Raw genomic sequence first — 25,194 nt, 5'->3', positions numbered from 1 at the left:
AAAACACTAGATTATTTTTCTAATGGATAATTGACTTGATTTATCTTTGGTAACTATATACATATTAATTAAATATAGCAACAATGCAAAAACAATGTGTAGGCCTATGTACAGTAAGTACATTGTATAATTTTTTTCATATACATTATTTAAAGACACCTAGAGTGGTACCAACACTATATACAAACAAACATAGTGTTTAATAAACAATTTAATTTAGTCATTTATTAACATTATATAATATTTAACAGATCAGTACTTCATATATATATACTCCTGGTTAATAAACACTTTTTTTGGCTGTTAACGGGTCACCATACCACACAGGGCTGGTTGCCAGGGTTGCTTTGCAAATCCAAAACACTTTTGTTAGACCTGGCCAAGGACAAAAATGAACACAGGCAGCCCGATTTTATGTTTTTCCAGTAAAAAAGACACCGCTGTTTTGTAGTTACTCTGTAGTGTGTCTCTTGAAATAATGCATCAGGACAGGGAGTGGGGCTTGTCACGGCAATACAGTGGCCTCAGCCCTCAGAGGTGAATACCTCCTCACTCCTGTTTCTTTGGGATGGCACGTTGCCATAGAAACGGGGCTGATGTGTTTTGTGATTAGACCCTGGGCAACTCGGACACAATCCTACGTTTTTTGCAGTCAAAGCTAATATCATAATGCACACAATCGCATATGGCAAAGTGTGCCCAAAAATTCAAAAGATAACAAAAAAGCCAGGATGTTTGGAAGGAACCGCCAAGCATAAAGGTAGACTAATGAAATACAATCACACCCTGAAGGAACATGTCATTTTTACATAGACGACTGTAAAAACCTGAAGCAAAACACCGAAGCAGTTTTTGGAGGTCCTTTCAAAGGCTGTTCAATTCAGAGCAGTAGAAGGAACATCAGATCAAAGGTCACTGCTGCTTTGCACAGATACACAGAGAACAAATTTAAATGGCCAGAATAATCTCACCACAATTACCAGACCAACAAACAGTGACCCATCCTTTATGACCGCATACAGAACAAACAACTTGTAGATAAGCAACTAAAACCATGAGAATAAAATAATTGCCCATGACATTCAGGGATAAGGAATACACTAAAAAGAAAAAAATTGTCTTTTTAGCCTTTTTGTTCTTTGGAACACCAAAGGCGACATTTAGCAGAATGTCAGGACTTTCAAACAATAGAAGTGGATAGGGACTAGAAGTGTCAAGCCATAAAAAGCACCATAAGAGCATCATTCAAACAGCCCATATTCCATTGAGAAACAGTTTAGATATACTGCTATATTGAATAGTTTGTGTTCAATTTGTGTTCCAATCAAACACAAGATCCCTTTAAAGTTGAATTGCTATTAAATATACACTGCTTGAAGTAATACAGTAATAATAAAACTGTCATATACTTAACAAGATCATAACATATAGTCTTGCAGTATATCCATCACATCAATCACAAAAACACATGTGCACAATTTAACGTTTAGGGTTATGTAAAGTGGAACAACATCCATAGAGAAGTGTTAGACACTGCCTAGGGTAGGTATTTCCAGCTGAAGAGAGAGACTCATCTCATGTGACAAGCTAAGCAGGGAAATTAGGCTTTGCATTTGAATTATTGATTCTCTCAGCACATACTTGACCAATACCAGCACTGTTCTCGCTGACTCGCTTTCCAATACAAAGTTTACTACACGATCAGTGTTGCACACAGAAAGCACACACTGCTAAATAAAACACCACAATGCAATGCTCAAAGTAGTTTAACATTTTGATTTGACCAGGTGGCATAATGTATTGCATCAAGCTCAAATTGATGACTTACACATCAAATTTGTTTGTAAAAATGCACCTGCCATGCTAATGTTTGACTGGTACATTTAATAACAACTTTTACTTCTATGGTTAAAGACAATGCAATACACTGCTTTAAGCACATCCTTCAGCTTCTCACAAGATCTATACTGCCATCTGCTGGTCAAACAACACTTTACATGATGAAATGATCATGAGTTGTTTTTGCAACTTTCATGTTATTAATCTTATTAAGCAAGTACAGCACATAAACATTCTTGTTAAAAACATACCCCTTACCCTGGCTTGCAACAGTATAACCTGTAGTCATTGCCGTTTTTGTTTTTAACAGAGATGGTGATATAGAGGGAAAATGTACAGATCCCAGCTTTAAGGTTTCATGTTTAACAATTTCATGAGCATTTCCCATTTAATCCGTTCAGACCCTGCGTCCATTATAATGGACACTACGGGTATAAAGGGGTTAAATAAACGAAACAAGAAATAACATATGTTCTTAAGCTGTCTAAAAAGGGGGGAAAAAAAATCAAGTGTCATTTTTTAAATGGGAATTAAATGACCCATGCTTCATTTCATTCATTTATTTTTCGTCCTTCCAATGTAAACAAGACTGTGACCTGGAAACAATCATACATAAAGACACTGTGTGAGCTCACAAATAAAAACATTAATAAACGCTTATGAAAACATTCTTTGAATGTTATAACTGGAAATGCTGGAATGCTTGACGATATCAATATATACTCTTAAATATATATACTTCTATATAGATAGACTTTATACTTAGATTAATTTGATTTCTAGTTGAGGATTCACTTTCTTACACACAGTTCCTGCTTTGGATCTGTTGCATTGGCTGGAGAGAATAAAATCAAGGCAGTTTTGAAATAAACAGACCTAACTTTCTGGATGCTTCTGCTATTGCCCGCATCAGCCGCCGAAAGCTTTCGCTCCCTGATAAAGACAATTTCCCCTGCAAAAGAAAGTATCGTCCCTTGTGGAACAGGCTGTGCCCAACATATCACATAAATACTTTCTCAGCTTAAAAGGAATAAATATCCTGGCTTAAAAAGAGCTTATTGGCCAATGTAACCATTACAGTTGCTACATTTACTTGTTGAACTTTAAGGAATAGCCAATCGCTGTTTCTAAACATTCAACTAAAGATCCGGCAGAGAGGAAGTCCAGCTCCACCTCAATAAACTTAATGTAAATTGGTAATCCAGACTGAGCACCTTCTCTGGTCTGGCTGGTGAAGTTTTCCTGCAGGAATCTGGTTATGGCTGAGGGCTCTGCACGACTGTAGTGTTTGCCTGAATTCTGAAAGTGCTGAAACAGACATTGCTGTAGCGTCCTCTCCTCCGCAATGCCGAGGTAACAGTATGTGACTTTGGCTGACATTCTCTCGTCTTTTTTCTCATCGTCACAACTGTCCACTACCTCCTCTAGTGATTTGTCTGCTGTGTAAGTTGAACTGGACACACCCGTCTCCTCATAGCCTATCGCATATAAACCGTATGTCTTTGGGATGCCCCCTGGCAAAAGGTACTGGGGACCGTTACTGGAACCAGCATCCCTCGTGTGTGCAATGGGTATCCAATCGACATCCATATGTAGTTCCAAACAGCGAGCTTCACTAATAGTTATGTCCAGAAATTTATAATACACGTTTTTCCAGTTCATCTTCTGCACCTTGGTCATGATAACCCTGCCCTCTGCCTTCTCGGGGTTGAAGTATTCTCGAAGACGTTTTCCTAGAGGTACTTGGGAGCTGATCTCTGCATAGTGGTAGCGGATTTCTTCTCGCCACCTTGTGTTGTAGCCCACTCCGAAGATGGCTAGTTTATTAGACAGGTGGAGACGGGAGAAATCAGTCCATGTCTGGAAGTGTTCCCATTTGACCTCTACTGATTCCAAGATTCGCATCACGTTCTGCATCTCTTCCCGTTGTCTGTACAAAGCACAGTGGTGGAGAACATAATTTGACTAACTGGTTGAAATAAGTGCTGTCTACATATTTGTATCTAAATATACATTAGAAGAAAATGAGTAATTGTTAAAAGCTTGAAAACAGAACGGGGTTGAAACTCACTGAGCATGCTCAGATGACTCCAGTCTTATCTGAAGAACTCTGTTCTTTGGAAGCTGGGTCTCTTCTGTGAAAGACACGATTAAATGTAATAATCTATGAAATTCAGACTGAAAAGTACACAGATTTTGTACCATCACATTTTGATGGTTGAGTTTGCCATCTTGATGGATGCTCTTCACAGATGGTGGGTGATAACTAGGCCCACAGGGAATCATCACACGTATCACATTTTTGTGAAAGAAAAATCTGCAGAATTCTGTGACATGGATCAAATAAATCTGAAGCTGAAATCATTCACATTTTCTAGCACGATAAACATATAAGCGGGCAGAGCATATTAAACTTTGTGAATGGCAGACCTTTAAATTCAATGGTAAACTGTGGAGCTTTCTGCAGAATTTTGTTTCATATTATAATAAAAACAAGACTGGTCACAATACATCATGTAATAGTCTACAAAGTTGCACAGACCTTCAGGTAAAGTGGCTTGTGGGCTTAAACCTTTAACCTTTTGAAGTGCCAGCCCAGATCTTTTAAGAAGGGAGGACTCATCAACAACATCAACAACAAAACTTTTAAAATGTTAATTATATTGTTGTATTTTATTATTACCTGTCTCAATGTCTCCTTCATTAAAGGCTGCAGCAAGGTCCTGATTACACCAGTCTTCATGAGAATAGTCCTCCATAGTGCTGCCGTCCGACTCCATCTCCTGATACAGACCGCTGCTGTTGATCAACACAGGCTGACAGCTCTGGGAGTCCCAGCCACCCTGCCCGAACACCTTCTCCAGCTGCTCGATGGAGTAACTGCTCTTCCTCTTCCCAATGCCGTGCTCCTTTACCCGGCTGTAGCACCGTCTCAGTGTCTGTAGAGGACAAGAAAGACAATTTATAAAATGTTTGTATTTGACACAATTCAAACAGATTTCATATAATCAATGTCTAGCACAACTGCAGAGGTTAAAATGGTACTGAGGTGAAGTGAAAGATCATATTCAAAGTTCAGAATTACAGATTTTACTGTCCAGAACGAAGGTAGTAGACAGAAAGTTTATACAGTAGGTTCACACTCCAAAAGGGTTGATTCATAAAATATATGAATTTATGAATATTCCTTGAGCAAGATTTGACCTTGATTTATTACCGCAGAGGTAAGTACAACAACTCATGAGGAAAGCAGAATTGTTTACAAAACAGCAAATCAGATAAGCGGGAAAGGATGGTATAAAGACACGTTACATTTTGGTGATGTGTGTTATAAAATCAAAAGGCAACTTTAGGATGATATGATTCAGTCAAATCAAGCCAGTGCAGTTGTTTTTATTTTGACAGCTTCGTGTGAGCTCGGTGGAGATCATGCAAGATGCCAAATGAACATGACAATTCTCTGATCATAACTAAGTGAAAGTCTTTGGTTAATAAGACAAAAACTGAAAGTCTGATTATAACTTCGTGACAGCAACTAGTCTGAAGCTTGAGTTGAGACATACAGTCACTGCTGTTTTGACAGTTTAACCAAAGCTCTGTGAACCAAAGCTAAACATGACAACAAGTCTATGATCAAATCTAAGTGACAGCCATGTGTTCACATTTCATATTTACCTTCATCCTCTCTCGACACTGGGACGGGGTCCTCTCGTAACCCAGCTCTGACAGCGATCTGGACACCCGCTCGTACATCGCAGGTCCCGGCGCCTTGCCAGAAAACACCGTCCCGGCCACCTCCAGCTGCTGCATCCGCGCCTCCGCTAGCCTCTCGTTACCCCACACGGCGATCAGCGCGTTTGTTTCCGACGGTGTCCATGACATGCCACGGCAGGCGGTGAAGCTGTTGGATGCAGAGGCCGATCCACTCCGGCCTGCGCCCCCGGACAGCGACACCCCGACGTTCAGAGGTGAGAATCTGTTAGGGGTGGAAGGGTTGGAATGGTATTGGTTGCTGTCACTCAGATCCTCGGACTCCGGAGAGGGAACCTCGGTTTTGGGGATCTTGAGCTGCACCGATAGATCAGGAGAACGCTCGGCGTTACTGGGGGCCGCCATCTTGCCTCTGTTGCTAAGGGGAGGGGGAAGGGAGAGGCGCGTGAGAGACTCACGCTCTCTCCCGGACAGATAACAGCGTGATTGACAGCTGTCATTCTGTTAATCTTTATATAGTTTTGAGTTAACAGTTAAAAATATATTTTAATAATAATGAAAGTTTGGATTAACAAATTTAGCAATGAAAATCCAATTTACTCATTTTAGAGTGTTATTTTGTCCTGCAATGTTTATACCTTCTGTAGTATGGAGGACGACAAACAAAGTTTTTTGTATTATTGTATTTATTTGTTTCATCTATTTCTATACATATTTATTTGTTTTATATTTAATTTTTTACATGCATCGATACATTGACATTTATCGTCCTCCATACTGCTGACCGCTAGGCGGAGTTGATAAGCTTTTTTACACCTGTACACCACTAAAATTTAACCATCATGATTGCTGATCTTTCACCCGAAATAACTAAGCAAAAGTGAGTAAAGCCCCAAATCCTTCAGTTTGTTAACAATGCACGTAAATGTACGTAATCAATCGTTTTCTCGCCATAATCTTGCTGTCGAAGAGAAAAGGTTGCTGAACAATTAACGTTACGTTGGCTAAAAGTTTACATTTTATTTATTGGCCTTTGTAGTGTTGTTTACCCATTTTCCCGGTTTAGGGCTATTCATGAATAATTCACTTAATCATAGACAGTTTGAAGGTGTTTAACCAGTAAAGATTATTTTTAACCGGCTGATTTACCACTTGTGTGGTTGTGTGTTTACAGGGGCCTAGATGCACGTGCACAAATCGCTCTGTCCTTTAATGAGTTATTGACGCTGTTGTGTTTATTTGTGTATTTATTATTATTATTTTGTGTGTTTTGATTCTTTCTTTGAGACACCTGTAAAAAGATATTGCCTAATATAATATGACTTATTCTGGATGGACACAGAAAGCTGCTTCACCAGCTGTTCACATGATTCAACAGAGAGTTTTTTGAAGGTCAGAGGTTATGACCTGTCTTAAGATTTGTGAACTGTTGTGACACCATTTTCTGTCCTTGGTTGGGTGGTTTTTGACAACTTCTTTATGTTTTTTGTCTGGTAAAGGTTAGATGTAAAGAGCCTGGAGACAGTGCAGCCTTTCAAACAAGATCTTTCCATGCCAGGAAACAGTAATGAGGGAATTGCATCTCCCTTTAGTTTATGAAAGTGTGAGAAACACAACATATCAATGCATTTTTATAGAGACTGTATGGTCACGGAGCCTAGACTTTATACTACAGCTATGCGTTTATTTTACACTAAGCTATAAAAGTTTTTTGCAACAACATGATACAGAAGAATAGACCAGCTAATATTTGCTATTGTATTAGAAATTAAATGCAAACTCTTGTCGATGATTCGGTTGATGAATTTAGCCTAAGGTGTTAATTTCTCATCAGAATGTATTGCAAAGAATTTCTCAACCATAATGAATATGAATCATAAAGATGGGAAACAATCATATTGTAAAAATTGTCTTTGTACTACAACACTGGACATAATGTTTGTAAAAGCAAATCTAAAATTGGAATCTCTGCACATGCATATTATACCCCAAAGACATGCGTCGCCACCGTACCTACAGCTTAATGAGGGTATGGTTATGTTTGCTCATGATCAGAGCCATGGCCTTCTGATTAGTCTCACTCCAGAGACATTTCAGAATGCCTCGCGACATTAACAGCATCACTTCTCAGTCAGATCACATAGTAACTCACCTCTTTGTGAAATCAAGCTGGCACTTTTTATCATCAGTGAAATCAGGAAAGCTCTTTAAATGGCTGAATGTGAGAGAAATTCTAATGGCCCTCTGAAACATTAAGGGCCGCTGAGAAAGTGAAGCTAATTACAATTATTATTTCATAATTTAGCGAAAGACGGCTCAAGCATTTAAGTAAATTTGTGTCTGAGCGATTGCTCTTAGGATTTGCAGTCGAAATTCCTTTGCATTTCATAAAGGCCAGAGTGGTCATTTGCATAATGTCTAATGGGTGGAGGTATTTTCGTTTATCCCCCATGAGCAAAAATACACAATTGCGTTTATAGTCAATTAGAGCAAATTGTGATTTTAGTGCGTTTTGGAGGTGAGGATGTTTTCATGAACTGCCTCTGAATTCCTGATGGTTGTCAGGCCCAGGCAGCAATTTACATCTTTTTGAGGCAGTGGATATTTAGTGTCAGTGTTGACTGACCCCTACAGGCTCACAGATGCGCTTGTCCCACGTTCACAATGTATGTTGTGCCAAGATTCTTGCAACACCACCCGTTATCCTCTAACACCAGAGCTTTTAGTCTACCTAATCTTCTACACAAAAATGCCATACGGTACATGCAGGAAGGAGTGGGAACGAAATAGAGACCCAAAGCACAGATTCTGCATTGATATTAATGGAATCACTCTCTTCCTGTCTCGCACAATAGCTTTCTTTTACATTTTTTGTGGGAGTCATCAGTGATGGGAGCTTTTTACACCCGTCTTCAAATTCTGTTTCATCTCCCTCGACTGGCTTCAGTTCAGATCATTATTACGGCAGTGTGAATGATCATTAGATTCACTCAGCGCCACGGCTGATTGCAGCACCTGCAGAATTCAGTTAAGAGTAAAAGCACATTTTGGTTGGAGGCTTTCATTACGACGTGCCTTTTCTCTGTAGCACCTAAAATCCTTATGAAAGCACACAGAAATGTATGCGTTTTCCATTCACACTTTGTCTTTGGGGAGACCGGGACTGGTTGTTATACTTGTTTTTACAAGTGAATATTTAAGTCAGTTAGGCACATACCTTCGGAGTCTCGATGATAAAAAATGAACATTTTCTACCATTAATGCTCAAGATACTTTTTGGAATGGGGATCACAATGAAACCTGCCATTAAAGACCAAAGTTTATGTTATGTAATGGATCAAACCATAGCCTTGGCCAATACATTTATACAAATTTTAAATGCATGTGACAACTTTACCTTTGGCCTGAGTCAGCTTTTTAGCTGAAATGTATTCTATTGTTGATCCTAAAAATGTGACATTACAGTTTTATTTTGATTACTTTGTTTACATTACATTACATTTTATGCATTTGGCAGACGCTTTTATCCAAAGCAACCTACATTGTATGATACTATACATTTGTTTCTGAGTGTGTGCAATCGAACCCATGACCTTGGCTTTGCTAGCGCCATGCTCTACAGGAGCTACAGGAAAGCCTCAAGAGCTATAGCAAAATTAAAATTATTTTATTTGATATTATATATTGATTGGTTATTCGTAAAACCCAGTGACAAACATAAAGAGTGGATATAAATGATAATTATAGCAAAAAATAAAAACTACGAAATATGGAGATACAAGGTTTCAGAAGGACAGCAGCAACAACTTCCCTTGATGACAACTAGCCCCATTCCCCTACACGTTATCAAAAGCAGAATATTGCTGATACCTTAAGAAATTATTAATTAACTTTTTTTAACCATCGTTTTTCTCTATTTTATACATGATTTTTTTTTCAGGATTTGGGTCCTATTTATACCACATATCTTCAGAGTTTTTATTTATCCACCGATATACTTAATATATACTATTTACAAACCTCATGATTCATGTAAATTGGTGATCATTTGCTAACTTGAGTGGAAAACCACTCCAACAACCACCCAGTGCCACATGAATACCTAAACAGGCAAATTAAAATGACTCCACATGTCAAAGAGATTCATATGGGTGGCATCCTTTAGTTCATTACGCTAGTCTGTCTTCCCAAATTCTCTCGCATGTCTTCTAACAAAAGCCTCTCATACCCATCAGACAGATCAAGACGATGGCCACCCGCTGTCCCGATGAGAATTTACCTTAGCGTCTCTCACAGCTGAGACCTGCCCCCGTGGGAGCACCGTAGCCGCTGTTAACCCCCCTCCAGCGTCGAGGACCAGGTGTCCTCCCTCGGTTAGACGACAAGGTAATTCAGTGGCAGCCCAAAAACACACGTGCACCCTCATCAGCAGACCCCCACCGGAGAGCAACTTTACATTAAAGACTCAAAGTCTCATTAGAGCACAGCGGCACGTCCAAGGCTAATGAGTGAGCTCGCGGTTATGGCAGCCGTCTGGTATTCAAGTGCAATATCAGAGGTAGGTCAGGGCCAAAGCCATGTCACGCCTGGGCGATGGTTAAAGGAACTGTGTGGTTCGTACTGAGGGAATTCAAGTTCAAGTCTCCAGCGGGATTGGGGTGGTGTAGGTTGTCTCTTGGTCGCTGTTTACTGAAAGATTATTGTATTAAGTGAGGGTTCAATGAGTTGGACAGGATACCTTTCTGTGACTGTAAGCATGATGTCATATTTGTACGTTTTTAATCAGATCATCTCAGATTCGACTAGCTGCTTTTTAATGTTGAGTGGATAATAGTTGCCGTTTTTTTTCTAGATAATTAAATTCATGGGTGAATGTAATGCAATGTAATTATGAAAGTGCTTTGTAATTGTGATGCAGTTATAGTGTAGTGTCATTTGAATGTACTGTATGTTTTGAGGTGAGAGACAATTTACAGTACTTTTCCAGACAACAAAACACATTTTTTATGGAATAATATTTCTGGCTTTGCTATAAGCAATATTTGGTTTAGTTATAGAATGCATTGATTAAAGTTGGTATGTGTCAGAAACAGGGCTATGATTCTTAATAAACATAAGAAAATGTATTTTCAGCATTGTTGTTTTTTAGTTTGTTAATGGAGGTTCTTCTTTTTTTTTCAATTTAATGAGAACTGTGTGCTTTTTTCTTTTTAGTGACTTTTTCACTCACCAGCCAGTTTGGCTACTAAATTAAGAAATAAACCATATTAACAAAGTTACAGCTTATATATAAATTCATTATAAAATCGTATAATATCTTTTTTTACTGTTTTACTGTTACCGCCATGTTATTGTATTTTTGAGCCTTTGCTATTGCTTTAAAGGGATAGTTTACCCTAAAATGAAAATTCTGTAATTTACTTACCTTCTTGTCATTTCAAACCTGTATGACTTTCTTTCTTCTGCAGAACACAAAAGAAGGTATTTTGAAGAACGTTGGTAACCGTCCAAACCCATTGACTTGCATTGGTTTTGTGTCCATACAACAGAAGTGAATGTATCAAATGAAATAACAATTAACAAAGGGGTTGGGCTCTTTTGATCTGGGCCAGTAAGTCACTTTAGAGATTCTAACACCCCTGACATATTCTTTATTATTAAAAACGGAGAGTTTATTAACCCTATTTTTGAACACTTTGAACAGTATTTTCCCTTGTAATACTCTTTTTGTGATGTGAAAGGGTCCAGAATAGCTGCCACACTCATTATCCCGTTATCCTCTCACCGGAGCTCTTCATTTGCAACTAAAATAAGATTAGGCAAAAACATTGTGGAGAAAATCACTTCTTTTCCATTGATTTTCTATGACCAGCACTTCGAAAGCTGAAGGATTTACGAGGGAGCTGTTCATGCACAAGTAGTCTCGTAAAAGCAATTAATGACACTAAAACAAAATAAAACAGTGCTTTTTAGAAATTGTTTTGGGGGTTTGAAAGTCCAGAAAAGCGCATCCTCTGATGTGTATCCTCAGTCCTCTTTGATAGCAATCAGTGGCGATAACGCTCTGACAGGAATGATTAACAGTGAACGGAAACTAAATATAGGCGTCAAGATAGCGTTGAGTTTGATATATGAGTTGATTGAATAGTTTGTATTGATGGAGTTCAGGAGTGATGAACTGGCCTGATGGCTGTGGGAGGAGGGCCGAGAGTGGGTAGTTCTCTGGTCCGCTGTGGCCCAGGTGTGCGGCAGCTGCATCTCTCGTATGGGTTTGCGGGACTGGCCCCTGACCCTGGCACTGTCCGGCGTTCAATACACCATTACCCCCAGCAGCTGCACTGACCGCTGATATCTCTCGCTGCTGTGTCACTGCTCATTATGGTGGAGGGGTCCACAAAACACATGACAGCTTTGCCAAGCAGCTTGTGGCTTATTTGTTCATAACTTTATTGACCTGCAATTGGCCAGGTCGATTAATCAGGGTATTGCCATTGGACAATAACAGTGGCATTAGATATTTAGCTTGTTATTTGGGAAGATAATTTGGTACGCATGATTTTCTAATATTAAAGGGATAGTTCACCCAAAAATGAAAATTCTTTCATCGTTTATTCACCCTCCCGTCATTCTTTGTGCAGAACACAAAAGAAGATATTTTGAAGATAACTGGTATCCAAACAGCATTTTTCCCCATTGACTTCCATTGTATGGACACAAACCAGATTTCTCAAAATATCTTTCGTTGTGTTCCACAGAAAAATAGTCATACTGTATACAGGTTTTGAACCATGTGAGGGTGAATAAATGATGACAGATTTTTTTTGGGGGGGTGAACTATCCCTTGAATTGAATATCATTATTGTTTTTATCATTACATTATCTTTTGGTCACTGTCTGCATCGATGTTTGGCAATTTTTGTTTTGTTGATTTCTAGGACAGATCAAGTTAATTTTCAAATGTGAATGACAAACTGAAAGTTAATGGAATAATTTACCCCAAAATTTAAATTCTGTCATTTACCTTAGTTGAACCCTAATAAATTATTTTATATTTAAATGCTGTTATATCATCTTATATAGTAAATGGTCAAGCACATATGCATCATAAAGTAATCCACACGAAACAAATGTCTTGTAAAGCAAAACGATACAATGTGAGAGGAAATATTAATATTTTAAGGGAATTTTAATTTATTGTAATAAAACTGAAATGAAAACCGGCACATCTGAGCGATACATTCAAATATGGTGGCACGTTGATAACTTTAAATCTCATTGGTTCTCACGTGTCACTAGTAGGGCTGGGACTATATATCTTGTTATTTGTACGCTCAGTTTCTCAATGAATTACGGTTAAATGCTGCCACATTATCAGAGGGCGCTCTGATGCAGAAACCCCAAATATGGGACACAGAAGAAGAACGATTTATACACGTAGTTCCAAGAAATGCCAATGGTCTTATTCTATCGCTGTTCTTCAAACTTTTTCAGGTATTTACATGATAATAAAGTATATTTAATTTAATGATGATGTTTGATGAGTGTTGCTTTTTCAAATGCACATTATAAACGATTCAATCAAATCTAGAGCTTTACATAAGACACAGATTCGAAGCCTTTGCGATTTCAGAATCGACCTAGACAGGTATAATTAGTGTGAATCGCGATATACATTGTCACAGCCCTAGTGACTAGTGTTGTTTTTTTGTCAAGAGACACACAAAAACCAATGAGATTTGTTTGTTTTCAGCTAACAAAAGTACGTCAAACATCTGGGTGAGGATGAGTAAATTTTGAAAAATGTTCATGTTTGGGTGAATTAATCTTTTAAAATCCATAAAGCCCAAATACATGAATCATTTTTATTTTATTTAATAAGAATTCCGACCTCAGAATTCTCCACAGAGTGGCACATGCTGAGGGCATGGCGTGTGATTGATGCGTATGAAATCCATCACAGCATGCCGTGTCAGACACCGGCCCTTTAAATCTTTCCACGGTGATTCATTCGGTCGACACCTTTCAGCTGCCTCATAATGAGAACGCTCTGCATGTGGAAATTGTCTCACTTGCTGTCCTCTGACTTTGGGCTCTTGATTGATAACTACAATAGAAGCTTGAGAGGCTACGTGGTAAATGTGTCTTTGTGCTCTTATCTCTCCCTCCTGACTGTGTTCGATTTGTGTCTGTAGTAGTTAGGATTTCTTTATTACTTGATCTTATGCATGTTTGGCTAATGTGCACATCAAAGCAGCACAGGCATTTAGTTGAGGTTTAATAAAGTCCATGGACCAGAACCAGAATTAAACGGAGGAGGGGTTTATTTCTGATAGGCTGCTCTTTTGTAGCTGAGGAGAATTTCAGTACTTGAGTCAGTTAAATTTCTCAAACTTGTCTGATGTTCGTACTAACAGTGCTAAATTAAAATTGTTATGGTACAGCATTGAGCTATACAGTTTTTGTATGTAGCATACGGTAGCTGATAATTTGGTTTTGGGTGAATTTTATACGAAATGTTTTTATTGAGCTCTCTTTTGCAGATATTGTGCAACTTGAGACATCTTCACTTTTCTGAGGGGCGTATAAGAGAACTGGGGCCTTTTTTTACAGCAGAAACATCTGAAAAATAGTAAATATCTCTATTAGCTTTTGCAGAATTTGTCTTGAGAAATCTTTAAAACCTTAGAGAACGCCTCAGTTGGTTTGCTTTGGTCTTTTTTAAATAAAAATGTGAAAAACAGGAGAAAGTCTCTATTGCTGTCCATTTACTCCACTTATTTCATTGTCTGTGTCTGTGAAAAAAAAGATATTAAAGAGTGATTTTTTAGGACTAAATCATAATTAATGAATCAAATTGCGGGTGTCAATTTTGTTTTGTGCATGTCTTCTGGGGTCCAGGGGTCGTTGTCCTGGGGTGAATACTCTGTGCCATGACATTTTCCAGCAGGGTTAAAGGTCTACAGCCAAATGTCAGCGCGCAGGGGACTGGGCAGATGGCCAGCAACACTTCCTGTCCTCTCTCTGTTAATAAGCGTCCTGTTTTCCCTAAACAGACAGGTATTTCTCCAAGTTTCGCCAAGCGGTTATTTTGCACACATACAGCAGATCTTTGGATTGCTCTATGAGCTCATTCAAAGATTAGATGTTCATAAAATTTTTGCAAAAGTGAACTTCATATTCAAAGTTGAAATTGTGATCATTTGTCACACTTTTTCTTATTTGATATCTGTTAGTGACAGGATACGGCAGGAAAATGGCTTTTTGAGCACATTACTCTGATTATGTCTTGGCCCCACTGGGGCCCACAGACAGTAACTCATATACTGGGTGGAGGGGATGAGCGGATGATAGAGTGATGGAGAGAGAGTAAGACAGAGACGCACGTGTGTTTGTTCGGTGTCCCTGCTGTGAGTCTAATTAAAAGGGGTTGGAGGCAGAGGGGCTGCGGCGGGGCCCAACGGGGCTCTTCCTCTCCCCCTGCCTTTGATTAACGGCACGCAGTAATGCCCCTTCAAACTACAGACGTTTACCGTAAACAATAGTACAGCCTCGATCACCTCAACCTCACGTTTTTTGTTGTGTGATTGTCGATCGTTGTTTTAGTCTGTTTTTTCTCTTTATTTTATTGCTTAATCAACTTTGATATCTGTGTAAAGTAAAGGTTCTTGGATTCATTGCAACAACTTTTAAGAAAGAACATTTAAGAACTCTTTTGTGCTGTACAAGATCTTGACTTGGCTGTATAGCTTTTTTTCTGCAGATTGAAAGTGTTTTTGATGTTTACATTAAAGGTTCATCAGAGCAGCTCATTGGTTTCTAGCTTCAAAGCCCTAGTGTGTAGATTTTTCTGTAACATCTATAACACTGTGTATAACACTACATTTTCTATAACACCATGTCTACACTGGATGCGGCGGGATGCGACGCGACACACAGCTTGTTCTAATGGGATTGTTGCACCATGCCATGTCCGGTGTGGACAAAATTTTTAATTATAATGGGTTCTAATGCGTTCTATTGTCTCTTGTCGCATCGCGCGGCATCCGGTGTAGACACGTTGTTAGAGAATAGAGAAAGATTCACAAAGCCCTAGGGGTTTATGATGGAATTGCAGAGAGGTTGTTAGGTTGTGGTAGAAAGTTGAATAATTTTTTTTTAATAAAACAAGTGCATAAAATAATAACTCGTAACTTACAAACTCAAAATGAAATGCACTTGAATGAGTAAATGATAAAGAACAACAATATGTGTCAGTGATAGTATAATAATATTTGCAAATGTATTACATTTATTTTAGGATTATTTAAACATTTATTTGATGTTAACATTAAATACATATAATATACATATACATAATACATAAAGGGGCAGTTTCCTGGACAGGGATTATTTTAAACCAGGAATAGGCCTTAGTTGAATTAAGGTTTTTAAATAGTTTTTAAAAACATACTTTACAAAAAACATTACTTTGTGCATCTTGAGACAAAACAATCGCACTGATATTTTAAAATATGTCAGTGTAGGTGGTTTTTGATCAAGACACCTTAAACCCTGTCCAGGAAACCGGCCCATAGAGTTTTATATAGGTTATAAGCACTCCTGTTTCTCTTCTCTACCAACTTTTTTTCTCTCAGTTTCTCTTATTCTCTCTTCTGTTCGGCCCTTTTCGGTTGCATCTTGAGGGTAGTTTCAATGTAATCCTATCAGGCTGCGTGTTATGAGAATACACATAGGCCTGCTCAATATGACATTGGAGGGTTTGCTTCCTTTTGTAAAGAAAGGTCAGGGAGCACTTGTGTGGCATCTTGGTCTCATTCACAATCTAATCCTGCTCTATTTTCAAAGGAAATTAATTGCTTTCGTTAAATATGATGGTGCTTTTGTTGATTATAAATGTCAATGTTTTTATTTGGTTGTGTTTACAAGCTCAGTTTAGAGACAACGCAAATGTCAGGAGTTTGAATCTCTGAGAACACACATACTTTTAAATGCAGTGCAAGTCTCAATGGATAAAAGCATTTATCCATATGCATACTGTAAATGTGAACATCTTAGGTGTTGATGGAGCATTCATTTTTATCGTTGAATTTTTGGTCTTCTGAACTGAGAAACTTGGATTGTATGATCACATAATACAGTGATGTAACATTGAACTTTATCCTGTAGTCATCTCAAAGCTTAAAACTCTCCACTGATTCTAGAGCTCAGTGAATTCCATCTCTTGGTTCTGGAACTCTGTCCCAGTGTTGGCATGTTCCTCATTAGCATGGTCCCTTCATTAGCTCTGTTAAGGTCTGGGGGGGCCAGGCTCCTCTTTGTTCTCTGATCCCCCGTTAGATGATGCCAGGCATCCTCGTCCATCACTCTGTCATTGGTTGATGCTCTTGGGGACTTGACCATACCAGCCCATGCATATTCAACCAATACCCCACAAGCCCCCTAAAGCAGGACAAATGTGGCCCTGGTAAGGGACCCACCCGGTGCCACGTCAGCCCCCTCAAAATATTAAAATGCACTAATAAAGAGCACATGGAATCCCTTCAGTAATGGGCCCCATGAGAACGGCTGAGCAATTAAAGGCCTCGTGCCTTATACGATCACCTATCATTCATGCGCAGAATGGACACGCTCGTACATTACGTATTGCGTGGCTTCTTTATGTTTTGTATTGAGTATTGTTGTGTTTTTTCACCAGTTAATCTTTTTTCCCCAAAGCAAAAATTTGTTTCTAATAAGATATGGCTTGAGTTATTGGTTATTGTTGGAGGAATTATTCGCACGCCACTCCAAGCACAATCCAAATTTGTTTTGTCCTTTCTAAGATTCTATTGCACAAATGGAGGGATGTGTTTTTATTCGAATCGCGTGAAGGGAAAGACCTCAATAAAAGGGTCTTATTAGAAAAAGAACTGATGTAATGAGTTGGATAAAGTAAAGCCTTCTCTGCATTTGGTATTCCAGCGCCGCGTTTGTTATTGCTAGACAGGAGCAAATTGATACAAATAGAGGACAAAGAAAATACTCAGGGCGTCGTGACTGCAATGTAATGCTGTTTTTCCAAGTGTGTGAAAATAGCCAGAAATATGGCTTTGCTGTACACTAAAAAAGAACACCACGGGATGTAGCATACGTAATATGTATTTCAGGAAACTTTTCATTGTGTTTGGCAAACATAAGCTTGATAGCGTATGCAGGGGCACATAGGTTGGCTCTGCACTTCAGCCCTCTTTAGAAAGTTGATTGTGCGTCAAATTGTGACAAGGGTGCGATGATGATGTGAATGAAAAGATGTGAACTTAATTACAAGGCTCTTCGCATTGTGTGTGAGTGGGTTAGGGAATAAGCATTGTGTTTGGAGTGTGACGGGGGTCCTTGGGGATACAACACTCACCCCTGTTGTGTTCTTACTTTGTAATCAGTTTGTCAGCGTGTGTGCGTGTGTTTGGGGAGGGTAGTCTCCTGTTAATAGCCTCCTATACAGTGATGATATTAGGTACAGCGTTTTGACATGTGATAATATTTATCGTGTTTGCACCAACAAACAAAAAGTGAAGTGTAAATTGGTTTTGAAATCGTTTTTGATCTGTCTTTGGTGCAGTCTTGTCCTCTTGTACTGAAGCGGACTTCTATAAAACAGTTCCTCAGATCTGTGAGAAATGTCATTATTTCTCTATCGTTTCCGCTGAACGTCATTAGCTTGCAGTCTCAGGGCAGGGTCTTAATAGCTTCAGTGTGAGAGATCTGAGGAAAAGCGATGGCAGGTCTCAGACTTTACCTGGAGGATGTCAGCAGGAGATGGAGCCCTACCGGCCAGTTCTTTCACTTGTTTAAGTAATAAAAGAGCTGCTCGCTTCCATTATAATCACCCCAGAACTTTAGTAGACTGGGATCTGGAGGGGTGGGTTTAGGGGAGGATAGGTCTAATTCGAGAGGGATGTTAAGCTGGTTTACAGCTTGTACCCTGAGGAGATTGAAAGGGCAGCAAAATGGACATGAGAGAGGGGGCTGAAACACAAAATAGGGTCTAGAAGCACGTCTATGTGAAGTTTAATGCAATTTCAAAATGAAGAACTGTTTTTAGTCTTTGTTTAATTGCTTGGTGCAAACCAGAGTTCGTATCCACTTTTTGTATCCAAAGTTTGTGAAACTGACCAAACAAACCCAACTCTGCCGTTAAATTGACACAAGTTCACACTAAATGTTCTATTGTAACGAAATAAAAGTAAAATAAATATTTTTTGTCTTTTAATCCTAATGTTATTTGTTTAGTTATTTGACCCAATATAGTCTGTGTACACGGTGGAGGCGGTGGTATTTATTTACTTAGTTCATTGTTGTTTGAAACTAAATTAAACTGCGAGCAAAGCAAAACTCACAAACCGTTTCCCCAAACCGCCAGAAGGCTTTTCATCGTCTGCAAAGCAACTTTTAATTTTCCAGCGCGTGATCACCGTGGACACAGTTAACCAAGCGAGCCCTCCACATTTGCATCCGGGAAGGAGGGAACGCAAAAATAAGCTAAATAAATTGAGTCAGTAAGGCTGAAGACGAGCAAACCTCATTGTCCTGCCTGTTAATCATTCGCTCACCCCTCTGGCTTCAATAAAGGGTTATAAAAGAGTATAAAAGAACAATTTGGGCAGCCCAGCTGTGAATACCCAGCCCATCAGATACACAATAGTTGAGTGACAGCCACCGTAATTTAGTGTGTGATCTCGGAAACGCCCCCCTCTCCTTCTCTTTGTTTAACTCGTCCAGCAGTGGGACTTTCCCCACTTGGCCAGATGGGCAAATCCATAATGCAGAGAAGGGTTTAGTAGAGCCCCCCCCAACCCCTTCATCTTTCCAGCGCACCCCATTCTAGCTTCACAAACTAGCCCATTACGGGCCAATGGGGGCTCCCTCTCGGCTAATTAAGCGCAGCTTTGCTAGCGCCTCGCGCAATGGGTTAGCGACCCCGTTGAAGCTCCAGCACCTGGGGATGCTACCTGTTACTGTACCTCTCCAGTCAACCCTGCGGTGGGGTCTCAGCTGTTGGGGACGGGCCCCTGGACAGAGCTGACTGGTGATGCATGGTGCTCTTATTGCATTGTGCATACACTGTTTTTCTAGCACACCCGATGGGCGGTTCGGCGAACAATAGGCAGGCGGGTTCTGTTCATCAACAACCGAGCTATAGGTCAACTAATTCTGTCACATATTCTCCTGGCATGTCTAGCAGGCCTATACGCACGTAGTGGAATTTATAGTTGAGTGTTTAGATATTTTTTGTTATATTTATCTGCACACTATATGAGATTAATAGACATGTATTCCTCACCCTTTGAAACAAATCTCATTTTATGCTGAGCTTTCACTTCCCCAGATGCAATTGATCTTCGGCGCAGAGTTACGAACTCAACAAACAAGATGGTATCTCTCAAATGCATGGCGGCGCTTTGTAAGGATTTGCTCAATGACAACAGCTGTTCCATTGGCAAATTGCCTCGCGAATAAGTCGAAATTCTTCTCCGAGGGACTTGATCAGACAAGCATTGATTTTCCGCAAGGTTAATTCACCTGCAGAGGTCTGTCCTTCTCCGCCAGCCGCTGAAAGGCATTTTTCTCGAAGCCAAGCCAATCACTGCCCTCCTCTTCCCTTTCACTTCAGTGAGAAAACAAAGAGTTCATCTTTCTTCAACAGTCAATACCAGAGCACTTTTCTGTCAGGCCGTGTGTGGATTGAGATGAACACTGCTCTACTCGAACTGAGATACACTGATTGTATAAGAGACCGGGGGGCTTTTAAGTGTGTGTGAGGTCTTTAAATAGTGTGAATGCTAAAGAGATTCAAAGCCAGTTATTTGCTGATGTAAGCTTAACGTTTGAGACTTTGCTTAAGACGCAGACATGAGCCAGACATGGTCTGCAGGTTTTTTAAATTATCACCTCATTTTGCAATGGGGTGTTCTATGCATATTTAAATGAGCCTTTTCACAAATTAGCTTTTTTCATGTGTATTAAAATAAGGGATTGAGGCACAAAAATGGATGAAAATGCAAATGCTTGAAAGGCATGAATCATGGGGGCGTGTTTTCAAGTTAATATCCGTGGGGTTACGGCTAATTGTGCCTTTGTTGCCCGATTACGCTGAGTTTGCTCAGGGTTTACGGAGAGTTAGCTCTGTTGACTAAACCAAAGGGTTTGTTTGAGATCTCGCCACCTTTGCCCCCAAAGAACCCCAAACCGCCTAGTGGCGAATATTCCCTTGGTACCCCAGCATATTGGTTATGTCACCCTAGCTTGCCTCCCTGTCTTAACATTCACAAAAGAAAGAATTAGGATATGTGCTTGTCAACATAAGAGCGTAATTGTGAAGTTGAGGAGTGATGTTTGCTCTGGCGTCTTTTGAGAAACAGGCAAAGAACTATGGCGTGGTGGGGCTCTCAAGAGACGGTCCACGTTTTGCTCAGTGGCTGGATTTAGAAGAAAAGAGACCAATTATATCATTTGGCATATGGGCAGGGCTGCCTAATGATGAGGAAGACCAAATGCTTGGCAATCAAAGGTCACAACTTGTTTGTGCCCGAGCCAAAAAAAGCCCAATTACAAAAAGGGCTTTTACCCTGCTGGAGCTTTTACATCCAGCTGTGGAATCTGGTGGCTACACCTGGATTCTGGGCTCCCCCGGATCACCAATCTGTCAGATGGTTCTCCCACCGAGCTGCAGCCAAACAAAACCGGGTTCAGCTCGTCGCCCAAACCTCATGACAGGACTAACACGTGCATCCCCGCAGAGAGTTACCAGACTTGGGCACAGCTGCTTTGGACAGCCCTGGCACGGCTTTCCAAGCTGGTGGTGGTCTTTATTATCTAAGCTGGAGGTCTTTTGAGAAAATAATGTGTCTCCCTTATATCCAAATTCTAGACAGAGCAGACTCTATATCTTTCACCAAAACAGGGTGGCATGTGTCAGCTCGCTGCGTGCTTGGAAACTCACTTGTCAACATGCCCGCTGATTATTCTGCTCTTAAATCATGTGTATAACCCCTCGGTTTTGTTACATGAATTATTTAGCATCTTCCCGTTTGTATAATACAAGCTGAATATGTTCACAGTGAGGTTATTAAACAGTTCAAAACCTGACATTTTGGCTAACAGAAAAATTCATATATCCTCATATTTTGATAAGTGCTTATACATTGATCCTCACGGCTCTGAAAACCAACAGCGGTTGGGGCAGAGTTCGATAAGATCACGAAAACACAAATAAAAGTGGCTCGCACAAAGAAATAGTCAAATAGTCTTTCAAGAAAACAAAGAGACTGTCTCCTCTCTGCTCTTCCGGTGGTGTAAAGCTTTATCAATGTGCTGCCGGTCTACGCGTCTTTTAATTGAGTCGGGCTGATTGCGGCCGAGTCCACAGAGAATGTGGAAGAATTTGTGGTAATGAGTGTTCGATTGCGACAACGTCGAGCAAGTAATGGGAAAACAGTGCCGGTGCCGTTGCCGTCTCGAGCGTGGTATTGATTTTTCTCACAGAGCTCTTCAGCCGTGATGTGACTGTTAGCGAACTGTTTTAAAGGACCGTATAGGATTGCTGGGAGAACGGATGACTTGTGCTTAAAACAGCGAGGTGCCACTGCTATAGACTTTGTAAATGGCATAATAAAAGGACAGCTACTTTGGAGTGCACTGCATTGTGTCAACATAATCTTGTGATTGGCGTACTGTGGATGTTGCCGTGAATAATAAAAATACAAGAGGGCACTTTGTAGCTGAAATAGGAAAATCAGCTAAACAGAAGATGGTATTCACATATATTTGACTATAGTGTACTACACAAACATTGAAAAGTCAGATGTATGTTTTGGAGAATACATTAACCTTAAAGGTTTTTCTATTAGGATAGTGAACTTTATAATGTTGGGAGATCAGGAGAAAAGAAGATGTTTGAAAAAATGTAAATTTCTGACGCTATAATATGGGTTATTGCCCTTGAGAGAATAATAACTTCACATTCCGCTGTCCAACTAGGAGATTATATGATCATAACAAGATCGTTATACTCTCCCTAACCCAAGGCACTTTATTTCCAAGACTTATTATTCATGTTTTATGCTTCAAATAAATAGTTCAGTTCTGTTTGGTGTTAATATGATGAAGGTTTTCAGTGTTGTATCTTGCACGTGTAAGCCTTATTCTTTAATGTCATGTTGTGTGCATCATTGCTGAAAACGCAAAGTTCCAATAATTTGAAAATCCAACATTCAGTGATCATGCAAGCTTTTGATTTGGAACTTTTTTTTAAATCAGAGAAAGCTTGACAGCAAGAGAAAGTCTACTGTATCTGTTTCTGAGAGAAGTAGGTTAAGATCTTCCCGTTTCCATAGCTACCATGTTCAGTGTATAGTGGGATCTATTGACAAACTGATTGTGATGCGTTCTCATAGAAAATATCTCAATTCTTTCTCCCTAATAGTGAAATTAATGGAGAGCAAATTGAGATTTGAGAAGTTGCTACCCTCAGTAATTTTACATGTTTTGTAAAAGATTGACAGTGACAAACTGTGCTCAGATTTGCCAAGATATGATATTCCCATACCATATTGTCAAGTGTTTCAACTTCAAATCTCTAACAGCTTGTTTCAGTTTTTTTTTCATTATGATATTACAATTTTTAAAAGATTATTAAAGGGATAGTAAGATATTTTGAACATTGGCCCCCATTGACTTCTATTGTATGGACACAAAACCACTGAGACATTTCTCAAAATATCTTCTTTTGTGTTATACAGAAGAAATAGTCACATACAGGTTTTGAACCAAATGTGTAAATAAATGATGACAGAATTTTCATTTTGAGGTGTACTGTCTCTTTAACAATGACACAAACTGTGCTCAGATTTGCCAAGATATGAGGTGAACTCAAATGTTTCTCATCAAATATATGATCTCATCAACTTGATCGAATATACCTACATTTATTGGTAACCCTTTACCATAACATTGTATTTGTTAACATTACTAATGCATTAGCTAAAATGAACAAACACTGATACTTCACCAGTAATTCATCTCAGTTCATGTTAATTTCAGCATGTTCTCATACATTTTTAAAATAAAATGTTAATTGTTAACATTTGATTTGTTAATGTTTGCTCACTGTGCATTAACTATTGTATTGGCATTTACATCAACTAATACATGCTGAAAAACTGTATTGCTCATTGTTAGTTCATATTAGCTTATGCATTTACTAATGTTTACAAATACAACCTTATTTTAAAGTGTTTCCTGTATATCTCTAACTGCTTGTTTATGTTTTTCTTTTTTTAGGAGAAACCACAAAGTTGATGCATTTAACTCTTTCTAGTCTTCTGTGCAATTTCTGAGCATTTACATATTTCAGAATTTTAAAGGCCTCACGTCCAAAAAGTAATATTTAGACAGTAGCATAATGGAGTCGCCTACTTCCAGACATTGTATTTTGTAATGCACCGTATAAATATCACATTATATCTTTATGATAATCATTCAGCCCTGTGAAATATATCATCGTAGTGTGGTATTACATCTGATACCATCAATGCCCAATGATATTGCCACAGTTCTTTTGAGTGAGAATTTGTCAAATCCCTCTAACTCAGTGAAGATTGGCACCCCATGTTGAAGCCTTTGGCACAACTACCCCATGAATACAAAACATCACCAAGTGAAATGGGGGGCTGGGCTCAAAAAACTTCCTCTCCAAAAGTGCTTGATGGGGGTCGTCACACCAACTTTGTACCATGGATGCGTCCCTTTGTCTGGCGATGAGCAAGGGAAGGGCCGCACTAATGGGTAACACACTGATTCTGTCAGCCGCCGAATACATAGCACATGAGTCCAGCGAGTCCGGGGCGCGCAGCCGAGCACACGCACATGCATTCACATACATACATGCATGCACACGCATTATCACGCAGCGATCCCTGCGCCCTCCTGCTGAGTGTTGTGTGGACATGCACAAAAGCTTTTCCTCACAAGAATGACACTGGTGATGTGCATATGGTGATGAGTGCAAGTAAACAGATGGAGGGAAATGTTAGTTTTTAAAAGTGTGTGGATGAAACGCTATTTGTTTCACATTCTGATAGTTGCTTACAAAGGAGGAATCTGTTCATTCGAAGATCAGACGCACAAACGGAAGCTGTAAGAATAATAACAGATCGACTAAAGAAATGACTAAATCAGCATTTGAGCAGCTGTTTCTTACCAGGAGAAAGTTTTTTCTCTTTGATTGCTCTTTAAAAACAGGAGATATCATGGAATCTCAGATGGTTATTTAAAATTCTTGAAATAATAGACACAAATGAAACAATTGTTATCATAAGATATATAATAAATGTGGATAACATAGCTTTTAGGTAATTAGGTAATAATTGCATTTTATGGAGAAATTGATGAGAAGTGTTTGAGTTCATATTGTAATCGCTGACTTTTGGTTTTACCCTTTAGTGTTTGCGCAAATTTGAGCACAATTTGAGATTTCAAGAGGACACATGTAATAATAATTTAGCCTTTTTCTATGATGCAGGAGATTTCTCCATTTGCTCTCTAAATGGTGCTTAATGGAATAGTTCACCAAAAATAAAATTTTGTCACCCTCATGTTATTTAACGC

At 39.3% G+C, this 25,194-nt stretch overlaps 1 protein-coding gene across 1 annotated transcript; it reads right to left on the bottom strand.

Annotated features, from left to right (window-relative positions):
- Window positions 1-1,494: 1,494 nt before the first annotated feature.
- LOC130546198 (myb/SANT-like DNA-binding domain-containing protein 2) lies at window positions 1,495-5,968 on the bottom strand. Its single transcript, XM_057321329.1, has 4 exons — window positions 5,515-5,968; window positions 4,523-4,778; window positions 3,911-3,974; window positions 1,495-3,769 (listed from the first exon to the last, which is right to left on the bottom strand). Exons 1-4 carry the CDS (start codon window positions 5,953-5,955, stop codon window positions 2,929-2,931), a joined length of 1,602 nt encoding a protein of 533 aa, XP_057177312.1. The 5' UTR covers window positions 5,956-5,968; the 3' UTR covers window positions 1,495-2,928.
- Window positions 5,969-25,194: the final 19,226 nt, after the last annotated feature.

Source organism: Triplophysa rosa, linkage group LG22, assembly GCF_024868665.1.
Source record: "Triplophysa rosa linkage group LG22, Trosa_1v2, whole genome shotgun sequence".
Taxonomy (NCBI): Eukaryota; Metazoa; Chordata; class Actinopteri; order Cypriniformes; family Nemacheilidae; genus Triplophysa; species Triplophysa rosa.
This window is presented reverse-complemented; position numbering and strand designations above follow the sequence as displayed.

What these genes read in the sequence shown, in the direction of transcription:
- LOC130546198 (XM_057321329.1), bottom strand. Translation starts at nt 5,955, where the DNA reads ATGGCGGCCCCCAGTAACGCCGAGCGTTCTCCTGATCTATCGGTGCAG. An exon ending in AGTGTCGAGAGAGGATGAAG is followed by an intron (nt 4,779 to 5,514) that starts GTAAATATGAAA and finishes TGTCCTCTACAG; the next exon opens with ACACTGAGACGGTGCTACAG. An exon ending in GAGTCATCTGAGCATGCTCA is followed by an intron (nt 3,770 to 3,910) that starts GTGAGTTTCAAC and finishes TGCTTTGTACAG; the next exon opens with ACAACGGGAAGAGATGCAGA.